Raw genomic sequence first — 23,068 nt, forward strand, 5'->3', positions numbered from 1 at the left:
TGTAACTCCCCTTTGTACATGAGAACCAGAGATATAGAAAGAGATCTTAACATTCCAAAGATAGGCGATGCATTGAGGACCCATGCGGAAAGTTATATGCGGCGACTAGGTTCCCACCCCAACACGCTGGCGAGAAGGCTTATCCATCCCCCGAAAAAAAGAAGGCTAAAAAGATTCCACCCACATGATCTCCCATCCCAATTAAATATTGTTAGAATAACTTAATTTATAAAGTAAGTAATGTATAAGTAATGTATAAGTAATGTATAAGTAATGTATAAGTAATGTATAAGTAATGTATAAGTAATGTATATATTGGTATGCCTTTGCTGTAAAATTTTATGTAAAACCTGGTCAAGCCGCCACATAGGTAGCAGTAAACTTGTTTAGTTCCAATTAATAAAATTAAATTTACAAAAAAAAAAAATATTTGTCTCAAGTTTGAGTTTTGATGGCTAAGTAGTTGATTTGTGTGTTTTTTGCTGTTTTTTTTAATAGTTTCGTTGACTGTTTCTATGTTTAAATCATTATGGATATCTTCGTTTCTAATGTACCATTCGGATTTGTGATTATTCTAAGTATTTTTGATTGCGTTCGTTGAATTGGCTGTAAGTGGGATTTACTGGCAGTTCCCCAGAGTTGTATTCCATAGGTCCATTTTGGTTTTATTATCAGCTTGTATATTGTATAGTTTTATTATGTAATTCTAATTTTGAGTGTTTTCCTATTAGCCAGTTAGGTAGTCGAAATTAGTTTTTTATTTAATTTCATTTAGAATGTGCTGTTTCCATGTTAGCTTTGAGTTTGTCCAAGGTACTTGGCATATGGGTGAAATAATATTTGATTGTCATTGATTTTAATTGCGAAGTTTTTGGGCTGTCGTTTTGTGTATATTACTTGTTGAGTTTTGTCTTTATTTATCTCTATACCCCATCTCTCAAACCAGGATACTGTTTGTGTCATGATTTGTTGTAGTGTATTTGCATCTGTTTTTTTTGCACGCTCTTGACCACATTAACACAGTATCGTCTGCGAACGTCGCAATCATTGATCATTGATAAATCAGGTATAATATGGGCCCAAGCACACTACCTTGGGGAACACCCGCTGAAACTGGCATAATATCTGAGCATTCATTGTCGTATTTATCATAATATAGAAATATTTGTCCGTTATATAGCTTTGAAGGATGGTATATAGGTTATATGGTGGTATATTTCTTACCTTATGCATCAGTCCTCTGTGCTTTACTTTGTTAAATGCTTTAGCAATGTCCTAGTACACAGCATAGCAAAATTTTTTTTTGTCAAAATCCTCTGTTATTTTGTTAATTACTCGATGGACCTGTTGGACAGTCGAGTGCTGCTTCCGAAAGCCGAATTGGTGAGGAGGTATTAGATTTTTTTGCTTTACGGTTGTCTCGATTCTATTAAATAGGACTTTTTCAAATACTTTTAAGAGGACACGTAATAAGCTGATTGGTCTGTACGAGCTTACAGTATTGGCGGTTTTGTTTGGTTTTGGAATTGCTTTAATTTCGCCTACCTTTCAATGTTTGGGAAAGTACTGCAATCGAAGGATTCCGTTAAACAAGTTTCTAATATAGGTGATTATAGAGTCCGGTAGTTCTTTAAGAATTTTTCTTCCGATTAAATCATATCCGGGGGCTTTCTTGTTTTTAATTTGTTTTATGTGAGATTTAATTTCTGCCTTTGTTATAGTTTTAATTGAACAATTTAAGTTGGTGATTTGTCTTGCAAGCTCAACATTGTCGTTGTCCAAGAGTGTCTGCTTTTTCTTTGTTTGATCACGCGCATGTGTTTTTGTTTCTTTTTATAAGTGGCTTGTGTATAGTTGAGTTCGTCAATTTTTTGGTCGCTTTCCACAGGGAATAATTTGTAGATAAGAAAGTTCGAAGTTTGCTAAGGTAGTATTGAAGCCGCTTATCTTTGTCTTTCCTGAGAATTCTCTCGATCTCGTGTGTTGCTCTATTAAGTTTGTTTTTATCTTCTGTATGCCTAGTCCTTTCCCATATCCTCTTAAGATTACGCTTTTGCCTGATTTTGTCTCTAATATATGCGTTCCTGCAGATGTTGTCATTTAAATATGCTATTGCAGAGTCCAGTTCGTTGTTTGTCTTTAGAGAGATATTTATTTCCATGTTCTGTTCCAAAATGTGTTTGGCATTTTAGTCACCTCCTGCCAAGTACCGATTTCCCAGTGATTTTAGAAAATCGAGGTATTGCTCTTTTGTATTATTAAATTTAGGTGGGCTTATACTTACTTATACTTACTTCAGATATATTTATTGGAACGCGTGAAAATATTCATCATATTTGTCATTTGGGCTATTAATTGTTTCATAATTTGTTTAAGTTCGTCAAAATCATTATGTGCAGTTTGGCCTAATTGAGTTGAAGGCTGTATATCAGGTACAATAGTAGGTTGAGTTGTTGAGTTGGTTTGATGGCTAGTTACTTGGTTTTTAGTTAGACTTCGGCTTAGGATAAAGCTGGCGTCTTATTTTTTGTACTGTATTGTGTCGTTTGATGTGTGTTGATGTGTGTCGTTTCTTTTTTCCGAAGAGTTGGGTATTTTTGAATTTGCAGTGCTTTTGTACACCATACAACCTTTATAGTTTGCAGTGTGCTTTTCACTGCATAGTGCCCATTTAATGCTTGTTCTGTCCGATCTTGTGTTAATAGTACAGAATGATAAGCTGTGTTTTCCAGCGCACTTTACGCAAGTAGGGTCTTTGGTGCAGTAATTTTTTGTATGTCCATATTTTTGTCAGTTTGTACATTGAGGAAGTGTTCGCTTTTGTCGAGGTGGCTCAAAGATTACTTTGCAATGAAGTAGGTGCTCGATTTTATAAATGACTTTATTGTTGTCTTTCATTTTGAGTTCAATAGAGAATAAAGGCAATGGTTGTTTGGAGTCGTCTGGATGTTGTGTAAATTTATAACTTCATGCCCTTGCTGAGCTAGTTCATTGATAATATCGTCTTTGTCTGTAGCATGATGGACGTTACGAAGAATTACCTTAAACCCTCTCTGGTCTTTTGGTCTGAAGGTGTAGTATTTGGTCGATTTATCTTTTAATAGTCTTAATAGTAGTTTCTAGTTCATATATATGCTTTTAGTTCATATCGTGTTTCTTCCAATGAACTTAAAGCAGTAGTTAGTGCATATATGTTTTCAACATTTTGTACATATATAGGGGGCGGTTTTGCTTATTTATGCTCAATTTGCATTTGCGTATTTATAGTTGCATTTTCCCCATTATCAGTTTGGTTTTCGTCTTCGTCATCTTGTGCTAATAGCTCAAAACGGTTGCTTGAGTGTGGCTCGGCTAGCCAGTACTCTTTGAGTGTTTTTTGGGTAGCGGGTTTGAGCTTTATTCCTCTGTTTCTTGTTGTTATTTAAGAGATCTTTGGAACCGTTTGCAGACTGATTGCCTCGGTGACGTTTTAAGTTTTGTTGGTTTGGGAGAGAGGATTGAGTTTTGCTTATTGTTGTTGAAGCGGGTATTGAGGTTGTGGGCGATATAATATTCGCTGAAGAAGAGCATATCGGCTTTGAAGCATAGCAAACTGTAGTTGTTGCTGCTATAGTTGCTGCAGTTGTGGTATTGGTTTCTGAAGTTGCTGAGAGCGGAAGAGTTGAGAGTGGGAGAGCTGAAAGCGTTGCTGTTGGTGTACTCGCAGATGAATTTGGCGCGCATTCTGCGCTCCTGTGCTGAGAGTAACTGTTGGGTCTCTCCAATGCTGGAGAGCAAGATCGCGCTCCTTCATCTCTTAGGGTGTAAGCTTTGATAATTGTTTGTGTAGTTTGATATGTGGGTGAATGAGAGGTAGGAGTTGTTTTTGTTTTGTTTAGCTGGAGCGTCGGATGCGCTCATATTTTTGTTTTGTTTATTGTTTTCACAGAGATATTGATTCACAGAGATTGTTCACAGAGATATATAAGGTTTTTTTTTCGCTTTTATATGATGATTGCACTTGGGCTTGAATAAATAAGTGCTTGCAATTGGGGCACTTCCCTTCATCATGGAAACGCGCCGAAGTAGTTATGATCCTGAAGCCTGGTAAACATGAAGCCAATCTCGCCTCCTACCGCCCGATCAAGGCCACCGAGTAGCGCAATATATCCTGGACGCCTTTGAGAATAAGAAATACTGCCTAGCAGTAATGCTGGACATTAAGCAAGCCTTTGATCGTGTTTGGCACCCCGGTCTCCTCCTAAAGCTCAAAAACGGCCTGCCCCAGCCATATTTCAAGTTCTTGAAGTCGATCCTGGAGGGCAGAAGATTCGCCGTCAGGTGTGGAGAAGTGCGCTCAGACGTCAAAGAAGCCCATGCAGGAGTTCCCCAAGGAAGCGTTCTCGGTCCGCTCCTCTACAACGCGTATACGGCTGACCTGCCGGTGATACCGAGCCAGTACATTATGGCAGCCACTTACGCCGATGATACTGCGTTCCTAACAACAGCAGATACCCCAGCAGCAACTAGATCTACTGAACACGTGGCACACGAGATGGAATATATCGGTAAACAGCGACAAGTCAACCGCTACCACCTTCGCAACTAGGCGCGACACTTGCCCACCAGTCCGTTTCAACGGGTTCCCAATCCCAGAGGTAGCCAATCCAAATTATCTTGGCTTTACACTGGACAGGAGACTTACATGGAGACCACACCTGCTAAAGAAGCGGAAACAGGCGGAGAACCGAGTCCGTGAATTCTACTGGCTGATGGGCAGACAATCTAAGCTACCGACTTCCACTAAGCTCCTTATCTACAAAGCGATCATAAGGCCAATCTGGACGTATGGCATTCAACTGTGGGGCACTGCATCGAAAAGTAACATCAACATTATCCAGACATTCGAAAACAAAACGCTCCGCACAGTCACAAACGCTCACCCTTTCCACGATAATGCCACTATACACGAGGTCCTCAGCTTCCCCTGGGTGAAGGATGAGACTAAGAAAAGCAGCAGGCAGTACATGCAGAGGCTTCAAGACCACCCAAACAACCTGGCACAAGACCTGCTGGACACCAGTCAACGCACCAGGAGGATGCACCGATCACACCCTTTGGACCTCTCTGGGATTAGACACGCAAATTAAATTAAATTATATACATACATTATTATATACATCATACATACAATATCGACAGTTATTGTATAGTTTCGCAACAATTTATGTAATCAATTAATTCTCTACCGTTAAGTTTAGTCATCAAATTTAATGATTGTCCGCGAAGGACAGTTTTAAATTATACATCAAAAAAAAAAAAAAAAAAATCTACACTGACTTTAGTAAAGCATTTGACTCTGTTAATCATTACTTTCTAGTAACAAAACTTGATCTATTAGGTTTCCCTGTTGATCTTCTAAATTAGATTTCATGCTATCTGAATGGCAGGACGCAAAAGGTCCTCTTTAAAAATTCTCTGCTTGTATTCTCCGAGTCACATCCGGTGTCCCACAAGGAAGCCACCTTGGTCCGCTTTTTTTTACCTTATTCATTAACGACCTCCCCTTAATAATAAAAGATTCGCGTGTACTTATGTTCGCAAACGATGTTTAATTATGCCTCCAGTACAAGGAAACTTCGTGCCATTTGGACTTACAATACGATCTAGACCGATTTCAAATATGGTGCCATGATAACGTATTAGACTTAAATGGCTCCAAGTGTAAAGTTATGACCTTTTGTCGTGCCAACCCAATACGCACGACTTACACTCTAAGTGGGTGCTCTCTGGACAGAATAACACGAGTTGATGATCTTGGTGTTCTTCTGGACCCAAAACTAAAATTTTCTGACCATATTTCGTCTATTGGCCATTTCAATAAGGCCAGGGGTGTGCTTGGTTTTATAAAAAGGTGGTCTAAGGAATTTGATGACCCTTACTTGACTAAAACCTTATTTATTTCGTTAGTCCGTCCGATTCTCGAGTACGGATCAGCTGTTTGGAATCCACAATACGCAGTCCACTCGGACCGCATTGAATCGGTCCAAAAAAACTTCTTACTTTTTGCCTTGCGGCGCCTAAATTGGGATGCAAACCATATATTACCTCCTTATTCCAGTAGACTACTTTTAATTAATTTACCATCCCTAGCTAACCGTAGAATTATGCTTGGAACAGTCTTTATTTGTAAGCTTATTCGTGGGGATATTGAGAGTCCCGACTTGATTAGTCGGCTTAACTTCTCGGTTCCAAGTAGATTCACTAGGAACTATATACCCCTTATCTTAAATCATTGTAGATCTAACCCTTACAGAGTTTTATACTTTTATTACTGACTATAATAGACTTTATCCTATTATCTGTAATCTTGACTCTCTGCCGCTATTAAAGCAATCGATTTTATCTTTTCTACTACATAATTAGATCCTACTAACACTAATAAATACTAATAAATAACACTTATCAAATACAAGCCTCTATCTTTAACAGTTCCTGAATCTATACAAACAGACTATCTTTAAAAGTTTTTATTCTAACCAGTTTTCTTGTTATTATTTTAAGGTCAGGATGAAAGCGATTCTCTTTCGAAGATGCAAGCAAAGCTAGATGACCTGCCAGAGTTTTTGAATACAACAGAAGCTGATTTACAAGATGCTTTACGAGAGGGAACTCATCTATTCACAGAAATTCGAAAACTAGACATCGCCTTGGATAAATTTTTTACGCAAAAGTTTCGCACTGAGGAAACAATTTTAAGGTTAGCGCAGGATCACTTAATAACAGACAAGGCTACCGCTTACCGTTTGAAGCTATTAGGTAAATCTCAGGAAAAACGTCGAAATGTCGATTTATCATTATCTAAAGTTCAAAATCAATTGTCAATATCAATGCTTGAGGTTGAAAAACTAAGATGCGTAGTTTTTAATGAAAGAGCCTATAATGATAGTACGAAAACAAAATTAAAGAACGCAGAAAATAAATCTTCTACATTGGAAAATGGTTTAAAAAAGATACACATTCAAATTGAAATTAAAATGAAATTATACGAAAAGATTAACTGCAAAATTGAGGAAATGGATCATTTATTTGGCGATGCGTCCGGAAATCCAACAGACTTAAAGGTAAATTACTAAAACTGTCTTATTAAGTTAGACTTACTCGTAAAATAAAAAATTCTTTGATAAGTATGTATATCTTAATCACCATTATCTGAGTAGATCCGGCATTATCCGTCCGTATGAACAGCGAGATCTCGGACGCAGCGGCCGGTATGAAAGCGACTGTTTCTCAGATCGGCCATTAAATTTATTGCTTAAGACTTTCTGACTGCATTGGCCATGGCAGGTCTTAATATCTTAATTTATGGAGAGCTTGAGTGGGTCATATCGACCTGGAAGAGTTTTCATCTACCTGTACACGGTTTTTAACGAATATACAAACACTTGTATTAATTTCTTAAATGATTAAGTAACATAGGTGTTAAGTCATACACTACGTAATATTTTACCAACAAGGCAAGCTTTTTTACCCGTTAGAGTATGAAAATATAGTAGATTCGTTAAAAAGTTTGTAACATGTATTTATTTTATATTCTTGATCAGAATCAATATTGTAGTCGATCTGGTCTTGTCTGTCCGTCCGTATAGCATTCTATCCTATTTTAAAGTATTTTTACTTCCGTTTTTTTATTCATACGTTTTATGTTGACTATTTATAGTTTTTATCGTGTTTTATTTATTGGTTAACATATTTTTCAGATTAAACAGCTTGAAAAATCCATTCACATAGGAGAACTGCAAGTTCGTGAACATCAGCAGTTTTGGATAATGCTGCAGAATCATTTTGTAAATCTGTCCCAAAAAAGAAACGATCAGCTAAATGAAATTCAAGTCACTCGGAAACGTAAGTCAATAAACTATAATTAGGTCTCAGAAATTATTTACAATGGAATCTCGCTTCTAATTTGTGGGCATAATATAGTTTTTATACCCGTTACTCGTAGCGTATCGGCTGGCGTTCCATTCTGCAAAATCCGAAGATCTCGCGACCCACTTTAATGCAGAGCCCCGGACGTTACTCGTAGAGTAAAAAGGTATACAAGATTCGCTGAAAAGTATCTAACAGGCCGAAGAAAGCGTTTCCGACCATAATTTGAAAAAAATATGAAAACATTTTGCAAATGTGTGGGCGGAAATTGGCCCTACCGTCAACCTAAACCATATATTTAGTAAAATAGATACTCTGGTGCATCCCTTTCTCTGACATAATGGCAACATCTTCATGTTTGCAGAAAACACAGATGCCACTGCACAATCACAACCCAATACTCCCATATACTTAACAATATACGAACAACTTTCTTTCCGAAACGAAACCATTACTTACTTCATCATTTTATAGCATACCTTGGTCTTTTCTTATAAGGAGTCTTAATTGAAGCTGGGGCCATGAAGGTGATTTCACGAAAACGCTAGGTCTTGTCTGGCATCCGATATCTGATCTGCTTTTGCCACTTAAGGGCATTCCTTTCGCGTTCGATTCAGAATGGTGAGCTAATAGTTTTAAGACACCGCACCCTTCATCGAGGGACTTCAGCACTCTTCGCACAATGCTGAAATTAAAGAGGAACTGAACAAACAGGGCCACACTGTAAGAGATCTGTACACTCGAATTGGGAGGAAATCCAAAGAACCACTGGTTTTGGTTAACTCAAGCCAAAATTGAGGATCTTATAAAAACTGACAATATCTCGAGGTAGTATCTGGAATGGTATCGGAATCCCAGTTTGGCGCAGATCTCATTTTAACATCAGAGGGTATGACTTGATCCATGCCAACCATACCAACCATCTGGCATCCATAATCAGGAGCCAATACAGCCCATCGCACCAGAAGATTGCAAAAGATCGCTTCCCTAAAAAGTGGCAAGTCACCAGGTCCGGATCGAATAGATGCATGTTACCCCTACTTTGTTCCCGGAATACTATGTTGCAATGCCGGCGCAGCACTTTGACGAAATGACAATTGAGACAGTGGGAAAAACCGCTGCAACGGCACTATCGTTTACACATGTTGATAACGAATCTTCGGAAAAGGTTCGTGTCTAACAATACGCACCTGACAAAGTGGATAAAGTGAAATTAGTTTTCGCGGTAATAAACTTATGGACAAGTCCAGAATACTGGCACATATAGCAAATAGTGACCCCCAAGTCACTAACAGTGAAATAATAGTGAAACGAAAACATTTTCATTTTCATTTTCATGGGGCTCCGCTGCCCAGCTGCCACGCGATCGCACAAACAGCTGTTTGCGAGCTTAAAGCTTTCTATCCCAGGGTTCAAGTTTTGGCTAGAACCCTGGTGATTTGGTGCACACTTCAATATGAACTCTTTAAATGAAACCGCTGCGGCTGATGAATCGTTGGATACTGCGTTTCTCCCGAGCCCCCAATGTGCTGCCCCGCAGCGCTTTCAAAAAATAAAGCGAAAGTCTCGTGCTTCTCCGGAGACTGAAAGGAAAAAACCAAAATCAAGCATCGGCAAACAAGGGGAAAACCCTTCGTCTACAGAACCTAGATATGGCGGCAATTCAAACCGATTTGGTTTACTTGCGCATCTCACAGCCGACAAACAAGTAGGCAATGAAATTGACGATCTGTATGACCAGCCCAGTACCAATCATCAAGCTGCTATTGCTGCCGCTAAGCGGGATGCAGCCTCCGCTGGTACCACTAGTTCAGTCAAAAAGGCGCAGTCCAAACCACCTCCTATAGTAATGGAGGGAGTGGACGACGTATGCCTGATGATGCAGAGCATTGAAAGTATAGTGGACCTAGAAAAGGTTGAGGCTAGGGCGTCAATGAGCGGTGTTCTAAGGCTTTACGCGGCTGACGCTAATACATTTCGCGCCATAGTGAACTGGCTCGAGATCGAAGAGTATGAGTTCCACTGCTACCAGCTTAAAGAGGACAGGCCTTACAGGGTATGCGTGAAAGGCCTGCACCACAGTACGCTACATCATCAAATCAAGGATGAGCTGGAAAAGATCGGGCACAAGGTTCTCGATATTCATACACCGCTTAGGCAAAACGAACCGGGTACCTCAAAAGCGTCGCCAGTCAACATGTTCTTCCTAAATATTGCTGCTGCGACAAACAATAAGGAGATCCTGGCGGTAAAGGCACTATGCCATATGAGAGTAGTTATTGAGCCTCTCCGCAAGCGTAACGCTATTGTCCAGTGCCATCGTTGTCAGCAGTTTGGCCACACAGCCAAATACTGCCGTAAGGCCCACAATTGTGTGAAATGTGCCGGCGAACACCCAGCCAAGGACTGTACCAGGCCACGCATCGAGCTGTGCACTTGCTACAACTGTGGGGGTCAGCATCCTGCAAACTATAAAGGTTGCAGCGAGCTACAAGCGTTCCTGCAGCGATGCAGACCCAGAAGTGGAGTGGCTGGAAGAGCAGAAGTAAGCGAGCGACCAACTTCACGGGGCTTAGCTGGAGGTAAGGAGATCCCCTCTTCTCGAGGCGGAATATCTTATGCAGATGTGGCTAGAGGATCCATTCACCACAAGCAACCACTGAGCCTGACGCACCAACAACAGAAGCAACAGCAACAGCCCAATGATGGAAGTCCCAGTCGTCAAAGGAGCCGCAGCCGGACAAGGGCGTCTAGGGGTACACTTCAGCGCTCGACGGATGTTAGCAGCAGCATTGAAGCCATCCTGCAGACGCTTAATGAAAACATTAATTCTTTGCGCTCGATTCAAGAGAAGCAGATGGAATTAATGATGATGATGATGAAGCAACAGCAACAACAGACACAGCAGCAGGGGCAGATTATCAATCTGCTCACTGCTCTCCAAGCGCGTCAAGCGCCATAATGATGCCGCTGCGCATCCTAGTGTGGAACGCCGACGGCGTATTCACGAAGTTGCCTGAAGTAGAGTGCTTCGTGCGACGTCACGAAATCGATGTATTACTGCTCAGCGAGACACACTGCAAGGGGGCAGAGACGCCTAAGCTATTCGGATTTGTAGCCTACACTGCCAATGATCCGAGTGGTGGCAACGCCAAAGGCGGAGCAGCTATCTTAATCAAATCTAGCCTTGCCCACTTTCCGCTAACACCAATAGCCACTGCCAAGGTGCAACTTGCGCCGGCGGTTATTGAAACGGCACTCGGTCCTATAAGCTTTGGAGCGGTCTACTGCCCACCGAGATTTGCATGGACTACGGACGAGTTTAAGGAAATTTTGGAAGAGTTCCAGACGAAGTTCATTGTTGCAGGCGATAGGAACGCGTCCCACTGGCTCCGGGGTGCGGGAAGGAGCAACCAAAGAGGCATTGCATTAGCGAATGTCGTCCTAAATTCGGAGGTGGACTCGCTAGCAACAGGAGGACCAACAAGATACCCTTACGGCAGTAGAGGATCACCAGGATACATCGATTTTGCACTGACAAAGGGTGTGCTGGGCATCCACGCTAGCATAAGTGCGGTTGTTGAGCTTAGCTCCGACCACCTGCCTCTGGTAATTACGCTGGATGCGGGGGCAATATCCTACCCTAAGATGGAGCGGCTTATCACTAGGCGTACTAACCTGGAGGTATTCCAATCGCAACTGGAGACCACACTGCCCCTCAACACTGCCTTAAACTCTGGACAGGACGTTGATGATGCTATCGAACTGCTCACCAACAATATCAAGTCAGCAGCTAGATTGGCAACTCGCAGAATATCCCGGCAGCCCGCGGCAGATCGAATCCCAATACCCAGGGAGATCCTGCTGCTTATAGCTGAGAAGAGGCGCTTACGCACTAGGTGGATGAGGTCTCGTCACCCGTTGGACAAAACGGAATGGAATCGAGCACTGAGTAGGCTCCGATGCGCGTTGGTGCTGCACAAAGCCGCATGGTTCGACAAAAGGCTTGCCAATACTGGAGTCGAAAGCGAAGCGACGCATTCGCTGTGGAAGGCCACGCGCGCAATCAAAAGGCGTTGCACGAGGAAGGCGCCTTTAGTCGATAGCAACGGAATACGGTGTCGGACCGACTTGGGATAAACGGAGGTATTCGCTGCGCACCTCGCCGAGCGATTTCAACCATTCAAACTTGCCAGCCTGCAACAGGTTGAAGAAACTCAGGACCAGCTGCACCAAGCGCTTCAAATGGATCTGCCAATCACGCCGTTTAAACCCTGCGAGGTAACCGAAGTCATTGTGCGCCAGAGTAGCAATAAAACACCAGGACTTGACGTCATCTGCAACGCCACAATGAAGGCCCTGCCCAGACAAGCGATCCTCTACATAACGTTGGTTTTCAACGTTATTATGAGGTTGCAATACTTCCCTTATCAGTGGAAGCTCGGGATAATCTCCATGATCCACAAACCTGACAAGCCGGAAAGGGAGCCCGCCTCCTACCGGCCGATCAGTCTCCTCCCTTCAATTTCGAAGGTGTTTGAGAGACTGATTGCTGTCCGGATTGTAAGGATTATGGAAGCCCAGGGGATTACCCCTGAGCACCAGTTCGGTTTTCGTGCTGGCCACTGTACTGTCGAGCAGCTCCATCGAGTCGTCGAGCAAATTCTGACTGCCTACGACAGTAAGGAATATTGTAACAGCCTCTTCTTGGACATTCGAGAAGCGTTTGATCGAGTGTGGCACATTGGACTCCAACTGAAAATCAAGCAGACGCTGCCTGCTCCATATTTTGGGTTGCTAAAATCGTACCTGGAAGGAAGGAGGTTCGCTGTGCGCTTTCATTCAGCAATTTCCACCGAGCACAACGTGGCAGCTGGTGTTCCACAAGGTAGTGTCCTCGGCCCCCTGCTCTACTGCCTGCATAGCCACGACATGCCGCAGCCGGATGTAAGCCTTTACGGGAAATCTATGTTGGCCACATTTGCCGATGACGTGTGCGTCACCTACAGGTCCCGATGCGAGCACGACGCAGCCGATGGTATCCAGGACTTTGCATACCGGTTCTCGGAATGGGCAAGACGTTGGAACATTGGCATCAATAGCAGTAAATCCAACAACGTCTGCTTTACTTTAAAGCGGAGAACGCCACCGCCCGTCTACATCGAGGAAGCCCCGTACCACAGCCGAACGCAGCAAAGTTCCTTGGAGTGCTTCTGGATCGCAGACTCACATTTTCCAAGCATGTGACCGACATCAGAACGCGCCTACGTGCTAAGGTGGCGAAGCACTACTGGCTACTTTGTTCGCGCAGTAAATTGTCGCTATCCAACAAGCTGACAATTTACAAACAGATCTTAGCACCAAACTGGAAGTATGGGTGCCAAATCTGGGGCTTGGCATGCGACAGCCAAATCAAAAGAATCCAGGCTATTCAAAATAAGGTAGCAAGACTTATCACCGGCTGCGAGTGGTTTGTTCGAAACACCACTCTGCACAGAGACCTGAAACTAGCAACGGTATTTGACGAAATAAACCAGCACTCGAGCAGATACCATGACAGGCTGGAGCGCCACAGAAATCGGCTGGCCAGCGCTCTAAACAAATCTCGCCCACCAAGGAGGCTCAATAGAAGGCAACCGAGGGATCTCACTACCCGTTCTCCTTTGACAAGGGTCCGCAGAAGCTGACGCTTATCTTAAATCCTATTTGTTATATGTGATTGTTATGTAATTTTAGTTAAATTACTGTAAATTTGAAAAAGCTAACTATAGTTAGCCGGCGAGCCCAAATGGACTGAATTAATAGATAAGAAGGACACAAAGGGGCTTCAAGACTTCCCCGTATGCCTTAATAAATAAATATATTAAAAAAAAAAAAAAAAAACGAATATTCGATACATTTATCTTAGCTTAAGAAGCAGCATTTATCTTAAAAGAACACCTCAAGCCGTTCCTGCAATTTAACCCCACTGTTTAGCCAATGAGCTTTTTAATTATCCTTTGAAATAACAACACTTATTGTTCAAAACGTGTTCTTAGTTCTTTGTAGTTTATTTTGACAGCGAAAGGGTCACATCAGCGCGAGAAAAACGTTTGTATGCAGGCTGAGAGTTCGTCTCTCCGAGCGCTCTGTATACCGATGAGCGTAATGATATGACTGTATGCAAACGTTTGTTTAAATAAATGACAAAAAAAAGCTCAAAACGAAAGCAATGATTAATATACGTTAATCTTAACTATTAAAATTGGTTTCGTTTAATGCTGCCGACTGCGTGACCCGGCACCCACTATAAATACCAACTGCAAGTCCGCACCAGGTAACTGGCGTAGTCACTCATCGAACAACTCTACGATCCCAGAGAAGGGAAAACATGAATGGAATACAAGAAAAAGAAAATAAAGTAATTTTAGTACTGTAAATACTAAATATAATATAAATGGAATAGAATATGTACAAAAAATAAAGACAAAAATATTAATAATTCAAATATAAAAACCAACTCATATACATTATCGGGTCACGCAGTCAGCAATTCCGAAATTTGTTCTTTGTAAATATGGCAACTTTGTAGACAGCTGTGCAGCAATGTCTCCGTTATCTAACCTCCCCTCTCGCACATTCACCTGTGGCCTTTTGTTTTACTGTTCGCTCTGTAAATAAGTCGCTAATTATCATTCGCTTTCGGAACCTATGCACGTGCGCATCGATGCTGAATCTCGCTCGCTGTCCTGCATAGCAGAGAGTATATACAGAGAGAGGATGAGTCGCTCATTTGCAGCTAAGCTACATTCTATTTGTAGCTTTGTGGTATGTGGCCTCGCATGTGTACGTATGATCTACGCAGCGTCAGAGGATTAATGAAAGCGATAAGAAATAAAAAAATAGTTTTTAGGAGAAATAGTTTCACGACTTTATTCTTTGGATCTCAGCATAAGACTAAAAATCAAATGCAAATTGGATTGAGGAGAAGCCTCAGTATTTGAACAATATTTGTATTTCGGGAGAGCCTCGCTCTTGGGTTCTTAAGATTAGGAAGTGTTGAAAGAGGGCTGTCAAATCTGCTTAGGTCAGGCTTTAGGATGTTTACAAGAACGGCTGCGCTGCCAAAGATAAACGAATGCTGCGCAGCTGGGATGCATTATGGAAAATTACTAGAGTGAATTACTGTTTTCTTTGAAATAATAGAAGTGGCTGGTTGGGACCACCCAAATACGTCACTATATATATGTACACACATAAATGCATTGAGTTGCAAATATATAGTAATGTATAATGTATAATGTAATGTATAATAAATTATCTTTATTTGAACTAAGATCAACGCCGAAATAAAGAAAAAGAAACTGCGATTGAATCCGCCTTGCGTTTTTATTGACTGAATGTCGGCTTAAGACTAAAACAATTGGTATCAGAAAATCTGAGATGTACTGGGTTAGTGGGTTGTTTACTTGATCTGCGCGAGAGCGCTTCTTGCTTCTGCTTATGTGCATACATATGGAAAAATAACTCTTATGTACTAAGTGGCTATGTGCGTGCCTAGTGGCTGGGTTTTGGTTACGGCTTGAGTGGATGCGCAATATCGAGAAATGTTTGTTTATTTAACGAGGAATCAATACGGCGGACCACCGCGTTCGATCTTTTGTATAAGTGTATTATGAGGAAGGCATTATTACGTTACTAGAAGAGAAGACTATGCATAGGCTGATGCTGTTGGGTACAATAAGGGGGATTGTAATGGATAATAATGGATTTCATTCAATTTCTATTTCTTGAGGCCGTTCTTGATTTGTTTTCGGTTGTTTTCTTATCTTCGTATATAAAATTATAAATTGGTTATAGGTTACATATTTTGATAATCCGTATAGTATAATAAGTACAATAATAATAAATGTTATGATAATATAAAATATTTTTTGATATTAGTTTTACAACGTCATTGTGTTTTATCGTCTGTATCTTAAAATGTTATCACCGTTAACACCGCTCGATTATTCTCATAAAGTGTACCAAATAGGAATTTAAGAGATGAACCTATTACATTTAATAGTCCACGCTTTTGGTGAATAGTTTTTGGTGAATAGTTATTCAGTTTAATTCTTTATTTATTTTTTTATTTTTTTTTTTTCGCCCGGGCCCCACGGCCACACCTCCCGCCCAACCGACCGAGGGGCGCTGCCGTGTATCGTACGGCTCGATTCGTGAGAAGATATAGACGCGATATAAAAAAGAGAACAGGAACGAGGAAATTAATATAATGTGGAATAACTATGTTAAATATTAGTGTTAGTAGGATCTAATTATGTAGTAGAAAAGATAAAATCGATTGCTTTAATAGCGGCAGAGAGTCAAGATTACAGATAATAGGATAAAGTCTATTATAGTCAGTAATAAAAGTATAAAACTCTGTAAGGGTTAGATCTACAATGATTTAAGATAAGGGGTATATAGTTCCTAGTGAATCTACTTGGAACCGAGAAGTTAAGCCGACTAATCAAGTCGGGACTCTCAACATCCCCACGAATAAGCTTACAAATAAAGACTGTTCCAAGCATAGTTCTACGGTTAGCTAGGGATGGTAAATTAATTAAAAGTAGTCTACTGGAATAAGGAGGTAATATATGGTTTGCATCCCAATTTAGGCGCCGCAAGGCAAAAAGTAAGAAGTTTTTTTGGACCGATTCAATGCGGTCCGAGTGGACTGCGTATTGTGGACTCCAAACAGCTGATCCGTACTCGAGAATCGGACGGACTAACGAAATAAATAAGGTTTTAGTCAAGTAAGGGTCATCAAATTCCTTAGACCACCTTTTTATAAAACCAAGCACACCCCTGGCCTTATTGACAATAGACGAAATATGGTCAGAAAATTTTAGTTTTGGGTCCAGAAGAACACCAAGATCATCAACTCGTGTTATTCTGTCCAGAGAGCACCCACTTAGAGTGTAAGTCGTGCGTATTGGGTTGGCACGACAAAAGGTCATAACTTTACACTTGGAGCCATTTAAGTCTAATACGTTATCATGGCACCATATTTGAAATCGGTCTAGATCGTATTGTAAGTCCAAATGGCACGAAGTTTCCTTGTACTGGAGGCATAATTAAACATCGTTTGCGAACATAAGTACACGCGAATCTTTTATTATTAAGGGGAGGTCGTTAATGAATAAGGTAAAAAGAAGCGGACCAAGATGGCTCCCTTGTGGGACACCGGATGTGACTCGGAGAATAGAAGATAACGAATTTTTAAAGAGGACTTGTTGTGTCCTGCCATTCAGATAGCTTGAAATCCAATTTAGAAGATAAACAGGGAACCCTATAAGATCAAGTTTTTTTATTAGAAGGTAATGATTAACAGAGTCAAATGCTTTACTAAAATCAGTGTAGATGACATCTGTTTGAAGAATATTTTTGAAACCCTGTATTACAAAAGAAGTTAGCTCCAAGAGGTTAGTGGTTGTAGATCTGCGTTTCATAAAACCGTGTTGACACGGTGATATGATTGATCTATGGTACAAAGGTGCTGCAAATGAGGAGTGATAACATTTTCGAAAAGTTTTGGGATAGCCGACAATTTAGAGATTCCTCTGTAATTTGCTACCTGTTTTGTGAAGAGGAATCACAAAGGACTCCTTCCATATATGAGGGAATTGTGAAGATTCCAAAGATATGAGATGAGATAAACAGTTTCAGTAGAGGCTTGCACAAGGCTTCCGCACAGAATCTGAGCACACAGCCAGGGATTCCATCGGGACCTGGCGAATAGACCGGTTTAACACGCTGAAGATCGTTAAGCAGTGAGATTTAGTTTATAGTGGGGCAAAATATTAGATTCGACTTAGATACCGCATAAGAGTATGGCTGTTCGGAATGAGGTAAAGATGAATATGTTGTTTGAAAAAACTTGGCGAATAGATCGGCTATTGCCTGATCCGATGTAACCGTAGTGTTTTCAAAAAATATCGAGGAAGGGTAAGAACTAGTTTTTCGCTTAGTGCTAACGAAATTATAAAACTGTTTCGGATCCTGTGCAAACTGGAATTTACAACGGTTTAAATAATTTTTGTAGCACTGAGCATTAAGCACGGTAAAGTTTAACCGAGCGCTTAAATATTTACAAAGGATGGACCGAGGACCGGTATTTTTAGATTTCATATAGAGTCTGGACTTTACATTTCTTAGGTGTGTCAACTCTTTATTAAACCAAGGAGGTTTAGAGATTGACGGATAGTACATCGGAACACAAGAGTCGAAAAATGATTTAATTGCGGTATAAAACAAATTAATCGCATCCGTCATTATGTTGCAGGAGTAAAGATCGGACCAATTAAAGCCAGCTATAAAATTGTTTAGCCTCCGAAAATTTGCCTTGCGAAAACAGGGAATTCGCTTTGTTGACTTCTCTGAATTTACTTTTAATACCGTAACTAAGTCGATTTCCACCTCGAAAGTAGGATGATATTGATCTTCAGGTTGAGTAAGAGGTACTACCCTGGACAGAAACACACTTTCAGGACTTGTTACAAAACATAGATCCAAAAGTCGACCAAGAGAATTCGGAATATAATTACCTTGCGACAGCGAAAAGTCGAGCAAGCCGTCAATAAAGTCATGTTGTGCTAAAGGGAGAAGGATATTCGATTGTTTTTCTGGGGACCACATTGTGCCAGGTATATTAAAATCACCTAGAACTACCAATTGGTCCCTGTCAGAAAGTTTATTCAAGTTGAACTGTATAGCGGACAGATGATTCTGATATTCTAGGAATTCAGAAGATGGCGGAATATAGGAGCACGTAATATAAACTGATCTGTCGGAAAAAGACAGCTTTACACATACGAATTCCGAGTTACGGGAATCGTCCAAAAGTAACTCCTCCGACGCGAAGGTAGATCTAACCGCAATTAAGACTCCACCTCCCCGTCTGGAGGGACGGTCAAACCTATATATAGTGTACATACCTGGGAAGACTTCGGAGTTAAGTATCTCCGGCTTTAACCAAGTCTCTGTGAGCACTCCTATATGGGATGCAAATGAACGACTATCACAATACAATTTGCTTAATTTGTTACGCAAGCCTCTAACATTTTGATAGGAGATAGTAAGATAGCTATAGATAGTCCCTAGCGTAAGAGAAGTTAAATTTTTCCACTTTTACATTATCGGCTTTTGTTTTGTCTTGTATATAAGACAATACATCCGACGATGTTTGATCAGGGGAAAGCCGAGAAACAAAAATTTGTTTCTTTAGTGGAACCACCGCGAGAGGTTTTGGCCTTGCAGATTGTATTTCTGAATCGCCAACTTGTGCCGGTAGTCCGGACTCAATGTTCCCTTGTGGTGGTAAACTAATCGAGACAGGTGGAATCACTGGTTAAGAAACCAGTGCAGACAATTCGGAATTTTTACCAATCACAGGGTGGGGTCCAACCACAGCTGATTGATCGGATTGCTCCGAATCTTTTTTAGCTGCCGATCTTAGCAGCATATGTGGATTTGCTGCGATTGTCAGCTGATCAGTTGTGTCAGATTCTATTCTATTTATTAAACGTGTTTTTTTTCTACACTCTTTCCTTAGTTCCTTATCCTTAGTTTTAATTTGTTCAAGGGTTACGAATTTTGAGCAAACGTGAATACAACTAATGTAGTGCAATGTAGTGTTTCGACAGTGTTCAGAATTCGGTGTGATTTTAAAAGGCAATTTCGTATTTCTGTGTTCTGTCATAGTCAAGTTACACAAGTTGCATTCATTTATTATGTTTTAAATTAAAGGTTGACAATTTGGATAATAATGGCTTTCTTTAAATAACTTTGTCATTTTTTGGATACCTGGGTGCAAGAGTTTTTCATGTGATTGCAATATGATTTCTTTGAATTCTGCATATGAATGCACGTTTTGTAATAAACTGAGACTACGAATAATCTTTGTGTAGTTGGTATTAATGATTTCTTTATGTGCTGCTTGTATAAGTTCAAAATCTTCATCACTTAAAATGTACTTGGTAATGTATTTGTAAATGAAATGGTCAAGCAAAAATTGCTTTTCTCTTTCTCTTGTCATTTTATCATAGATGATTGTAGTAATTGATTTACCGAAATAGGTTGACTTTTCTACTTTATTTTGATCTGTTTTAACGAATATGATCTGTTTTTTAAAAATATTTATTGGTTTTTCTGTTAAATGAATGAGCTTAAATGAGTGAGCTTCTATTGTCTTTGCTATAATAATTCTCTTCAATTTTGATTCGTGATAATGCATCAGCAACTACGTTCTGTGTGCCCTTAATATAGTAGATAGTAAACTGAGATTCTTGTAATTTTGTTCTTCATCTTTGGAGTTTAGCATTTGGTTCTTTTAATGTATGTAATACATACATACATACATAGTACAATGTATCCACCTAAGAGGTTGATAGTCGCTAGCTATTTCGAATTGTCGTCCAAGTAAGTAGTTGCGAAAAGTTTTAGTTGCCCACACTATGGCGAGTAACTCCTTTTCTATCGCACTGTAATTGAATTCGTGTTCATTAAGTCTTCTGCTATTGAATGATATTGGATGACCGTTTCGGGAAAGAACGAATTTGTGGTAAGGACAAATTTTTTTTTCCAAAATCGGGGAGTTGTAAAATTGGTTCTCTTATTATCAAGGCTTTTAGTTTCTCAAATCCATCTAAATAATTTTGGTTTTTTGTGTCTATTTTCATTTCATTTTTAAGAAATTGTGTCAGAGGTTTTGCTATGTCAGCGTAATTAAGGATAAATTTGCGGTAATAACTGGTTAGTCCGAGGAATGCTCTGATTTCCTTTACTGTAGTTGGAATTGGGTATGAAACTATAAATTTTACTTTAATAGGGTTTGGTTTAATTCTGAATTGAATCTGGGTACATCTCTATTTGGTGGAAGCATTTTGCTAGATCTATTCTGGTAAAATATTGTCACTGTCCTAGTTTACCAAGTATTTCATCTATGTTTGGCATGGATCTATGATGATCTGGAATGATCTATCTGGAATTGTTATATCGTTCAACATCCTAAATTCATTTACAACTCTGAGCGTCAAGTTTTTTTTTGATACTACCCAAGTTGGACTATTATATGGTGAATTACTTTGTCTAATTAATCCTTGCTTAAGCCTTTCTTTTTCCTGATATTCTACTTCTATTTCATTTATATGAGCAAGTGGATATTGCTTTAAATAAATAGGAGAATTGTGTGTTGTGTTTATTACGTGTTTTATTATATTAGTAAATGTTAAAGAATCTCCTTCTTAATTTATTTAATAATATTTTTAATTTAGAACTTTAATCCTCATTTTAAATCAATTTTTTTATGAAAGTCGGAATTAATTTCTCATCCGATATTGGTATTTTTTGTTTTTGAATGTTTTTTACATTTTTTATGATTTTTATTTGGGTCTGAATTAACTAATGGGTGTACTTTATTATAAATTGAAACTGTTGAATTTTTATTATTAATAATAGATTGTCCATCACCGAGTAAGTTTCTTGCAATTAATAAATCATAATCTTCTGAGAAATCATGTAGATAAAATTGTTCAGGCTAGTTAACAATATTTTTACTGGGTAAGGTAATAGACTTGTTAAATATTTTGGCACCGTTAGATGTAAAAACTTCGCATTTAGTGTTTTGAATTTGGACACTAAAGATATTTTCTCTCATCATGTTAATGGTATGTATTTATGACCTTTGTGTGTAATTTCTATGTATTGGTGTTATCCGAGGCTGGTAATCAAAAATTCTGGTTAGATTGAGAAATATTTTCATTTAGTTCGGATGGCGTCATAAGTTGGTTACTGTCAGCCTGGGTTTGGTATTAATTGTAGTCAAAGAACTCTTATTCATAAAAGTGTTGATTACAGTTTGGTTCAGTTGGTCCATATTCTAGTGCATCTTGTAGTCTAAATTCGACGATAGACATGACATTCTTGATTGATCGCTGTCAGCTGGTCTAGGACGTTTAATAGTTTGTTTAATGTTGGGATTATGGTTGTTAGTTATAGTTTGTTGCATTAACGGTCTGTTGAACATTCCTCGTTGTGGAGTTCGCATGGGTGGATATTGTGATTGAATGGGGTGATAATGGTATGGATCAGGAAAAGTGTTATAGATAAAATCCTTTAGATGGTTTTCTGGAGCATAGCTCCGTTTATTTTTATCGTGAAGCTCGTATCAGTTGTAAAACTCGACTGATTCTTAAAACTAATACAATATTCCTCTTAGGCTATGAAGTGCACCTTCGCTGCCTGGTGAAGCCGGCAGCTAGACTTGATAGACTTTTTCACTTATACTATTACAATACACTTATTGGTAGTTTATCTTTGGCTTGAAGCGATCTCGTCCCAATTCAGACTGATCTCCTAATTCTTAATCATTATATAATCCACCTCGGCCAGAAGCTTTTGATTCAAGCTTTTTGAATTTTTAGTTATGTTTAGGATAAAAGGTTTATGCCTAAAGTATTTCACAGCATTGTGAAATTGAAATATGCTGACTGATGCAGTTTGATTGAAGCGGAATAAGTTGATCATGGCTTGGTCTCCAAGTGGATATTCTGTTTACTTTAATTTTGGTTATTTATCGGGTGGCTAAGTGTTGGCGACAAAAACAAGGGTAAGGGTAGCCTAATTGTTGGAGACAATTACAAGGATAAGAGCAGCCTTAGTTGCAGCCTAAGTGTTGGAGACAAATACAAGGGCAAAGTCAATGCTGCTAAGATTGGAGTTTGAAATTTGTTTATTAACTGGGGCAGATTGCTATATTTACGGGTTGGATAATTTGAATACTTATGGAAAAGATTTTCGTCACATACACAGAAGTGTTTTTTCCCGCGAAAACCACGACGCCACGTCGCGCCGTAGCTGGCGTGGGTAACTTTTCTTCTTTCTCTCTTCTTATTCTACCGTCACCATTAGCATTTCTAAGAAGACAGTTCCAAAGCAAAATCGAATACAAGTTGTGTGTATTGATTAATAAAAAAATGGATAAGGGAAAAAGAAATATTAAGCCATTTGATGGGGAAAAATATTCTATTTGGAAGTATAGAGTGAGAGTGCTTCTAGAAGAAATTGAAGAACAAAATATAGTGACTGTTGAAATTAAAAAGGCACAAAACAAGCAAAAAGCATAATTGTTGACAAATAG

At 39.6% G+C, this 23,068-nt stretch overlaps 1 protein-coding gene across 4 annotated transcripts in view; it reads left to right on the forward strand.

Moving 5' to 3' along the window:
- LOC117138506 (coiled-coil domain-containing protein 40) overlaps positions 1-23,068 on the forward strand; it is a 75,563-nt gene that overhangs the window by 39,089 nt on the left and 13,406 nt on the right. For all 4 annotated transcript variants that reach the window (XM_033300639.1, XM_033300638.1, XM_033300640.1 and 1 more), the window contains 2 exons: positions 6,544-7,103; positions 7,740-7,884. In XM_033300639.1, the coding sequence (XP_033156530.1) occupies positions 6,544-7,103; positions 7,740-7,884 (705 nt within the window). The remainder of the gene's footprint in view (positions 1-6,543; positions 7,104-7,739; positions 7,885-23,068) is intronic.

The sequence above is a fragment of the Drosophila mauritiana genome, chromosome 2R, assembly GCF_004382145.1.
Source record: "Drosophila mauritiana strain mau12 chromosome 2R, ASM438214v1, whole genome shotgun sequence".
NCBI classification, from domain to species: Eukaryota; Metazoa; Arthropoda; class Insecta; order Diptera; family Drosophilidae; genus Drosophila; species Drosophila mauritiana.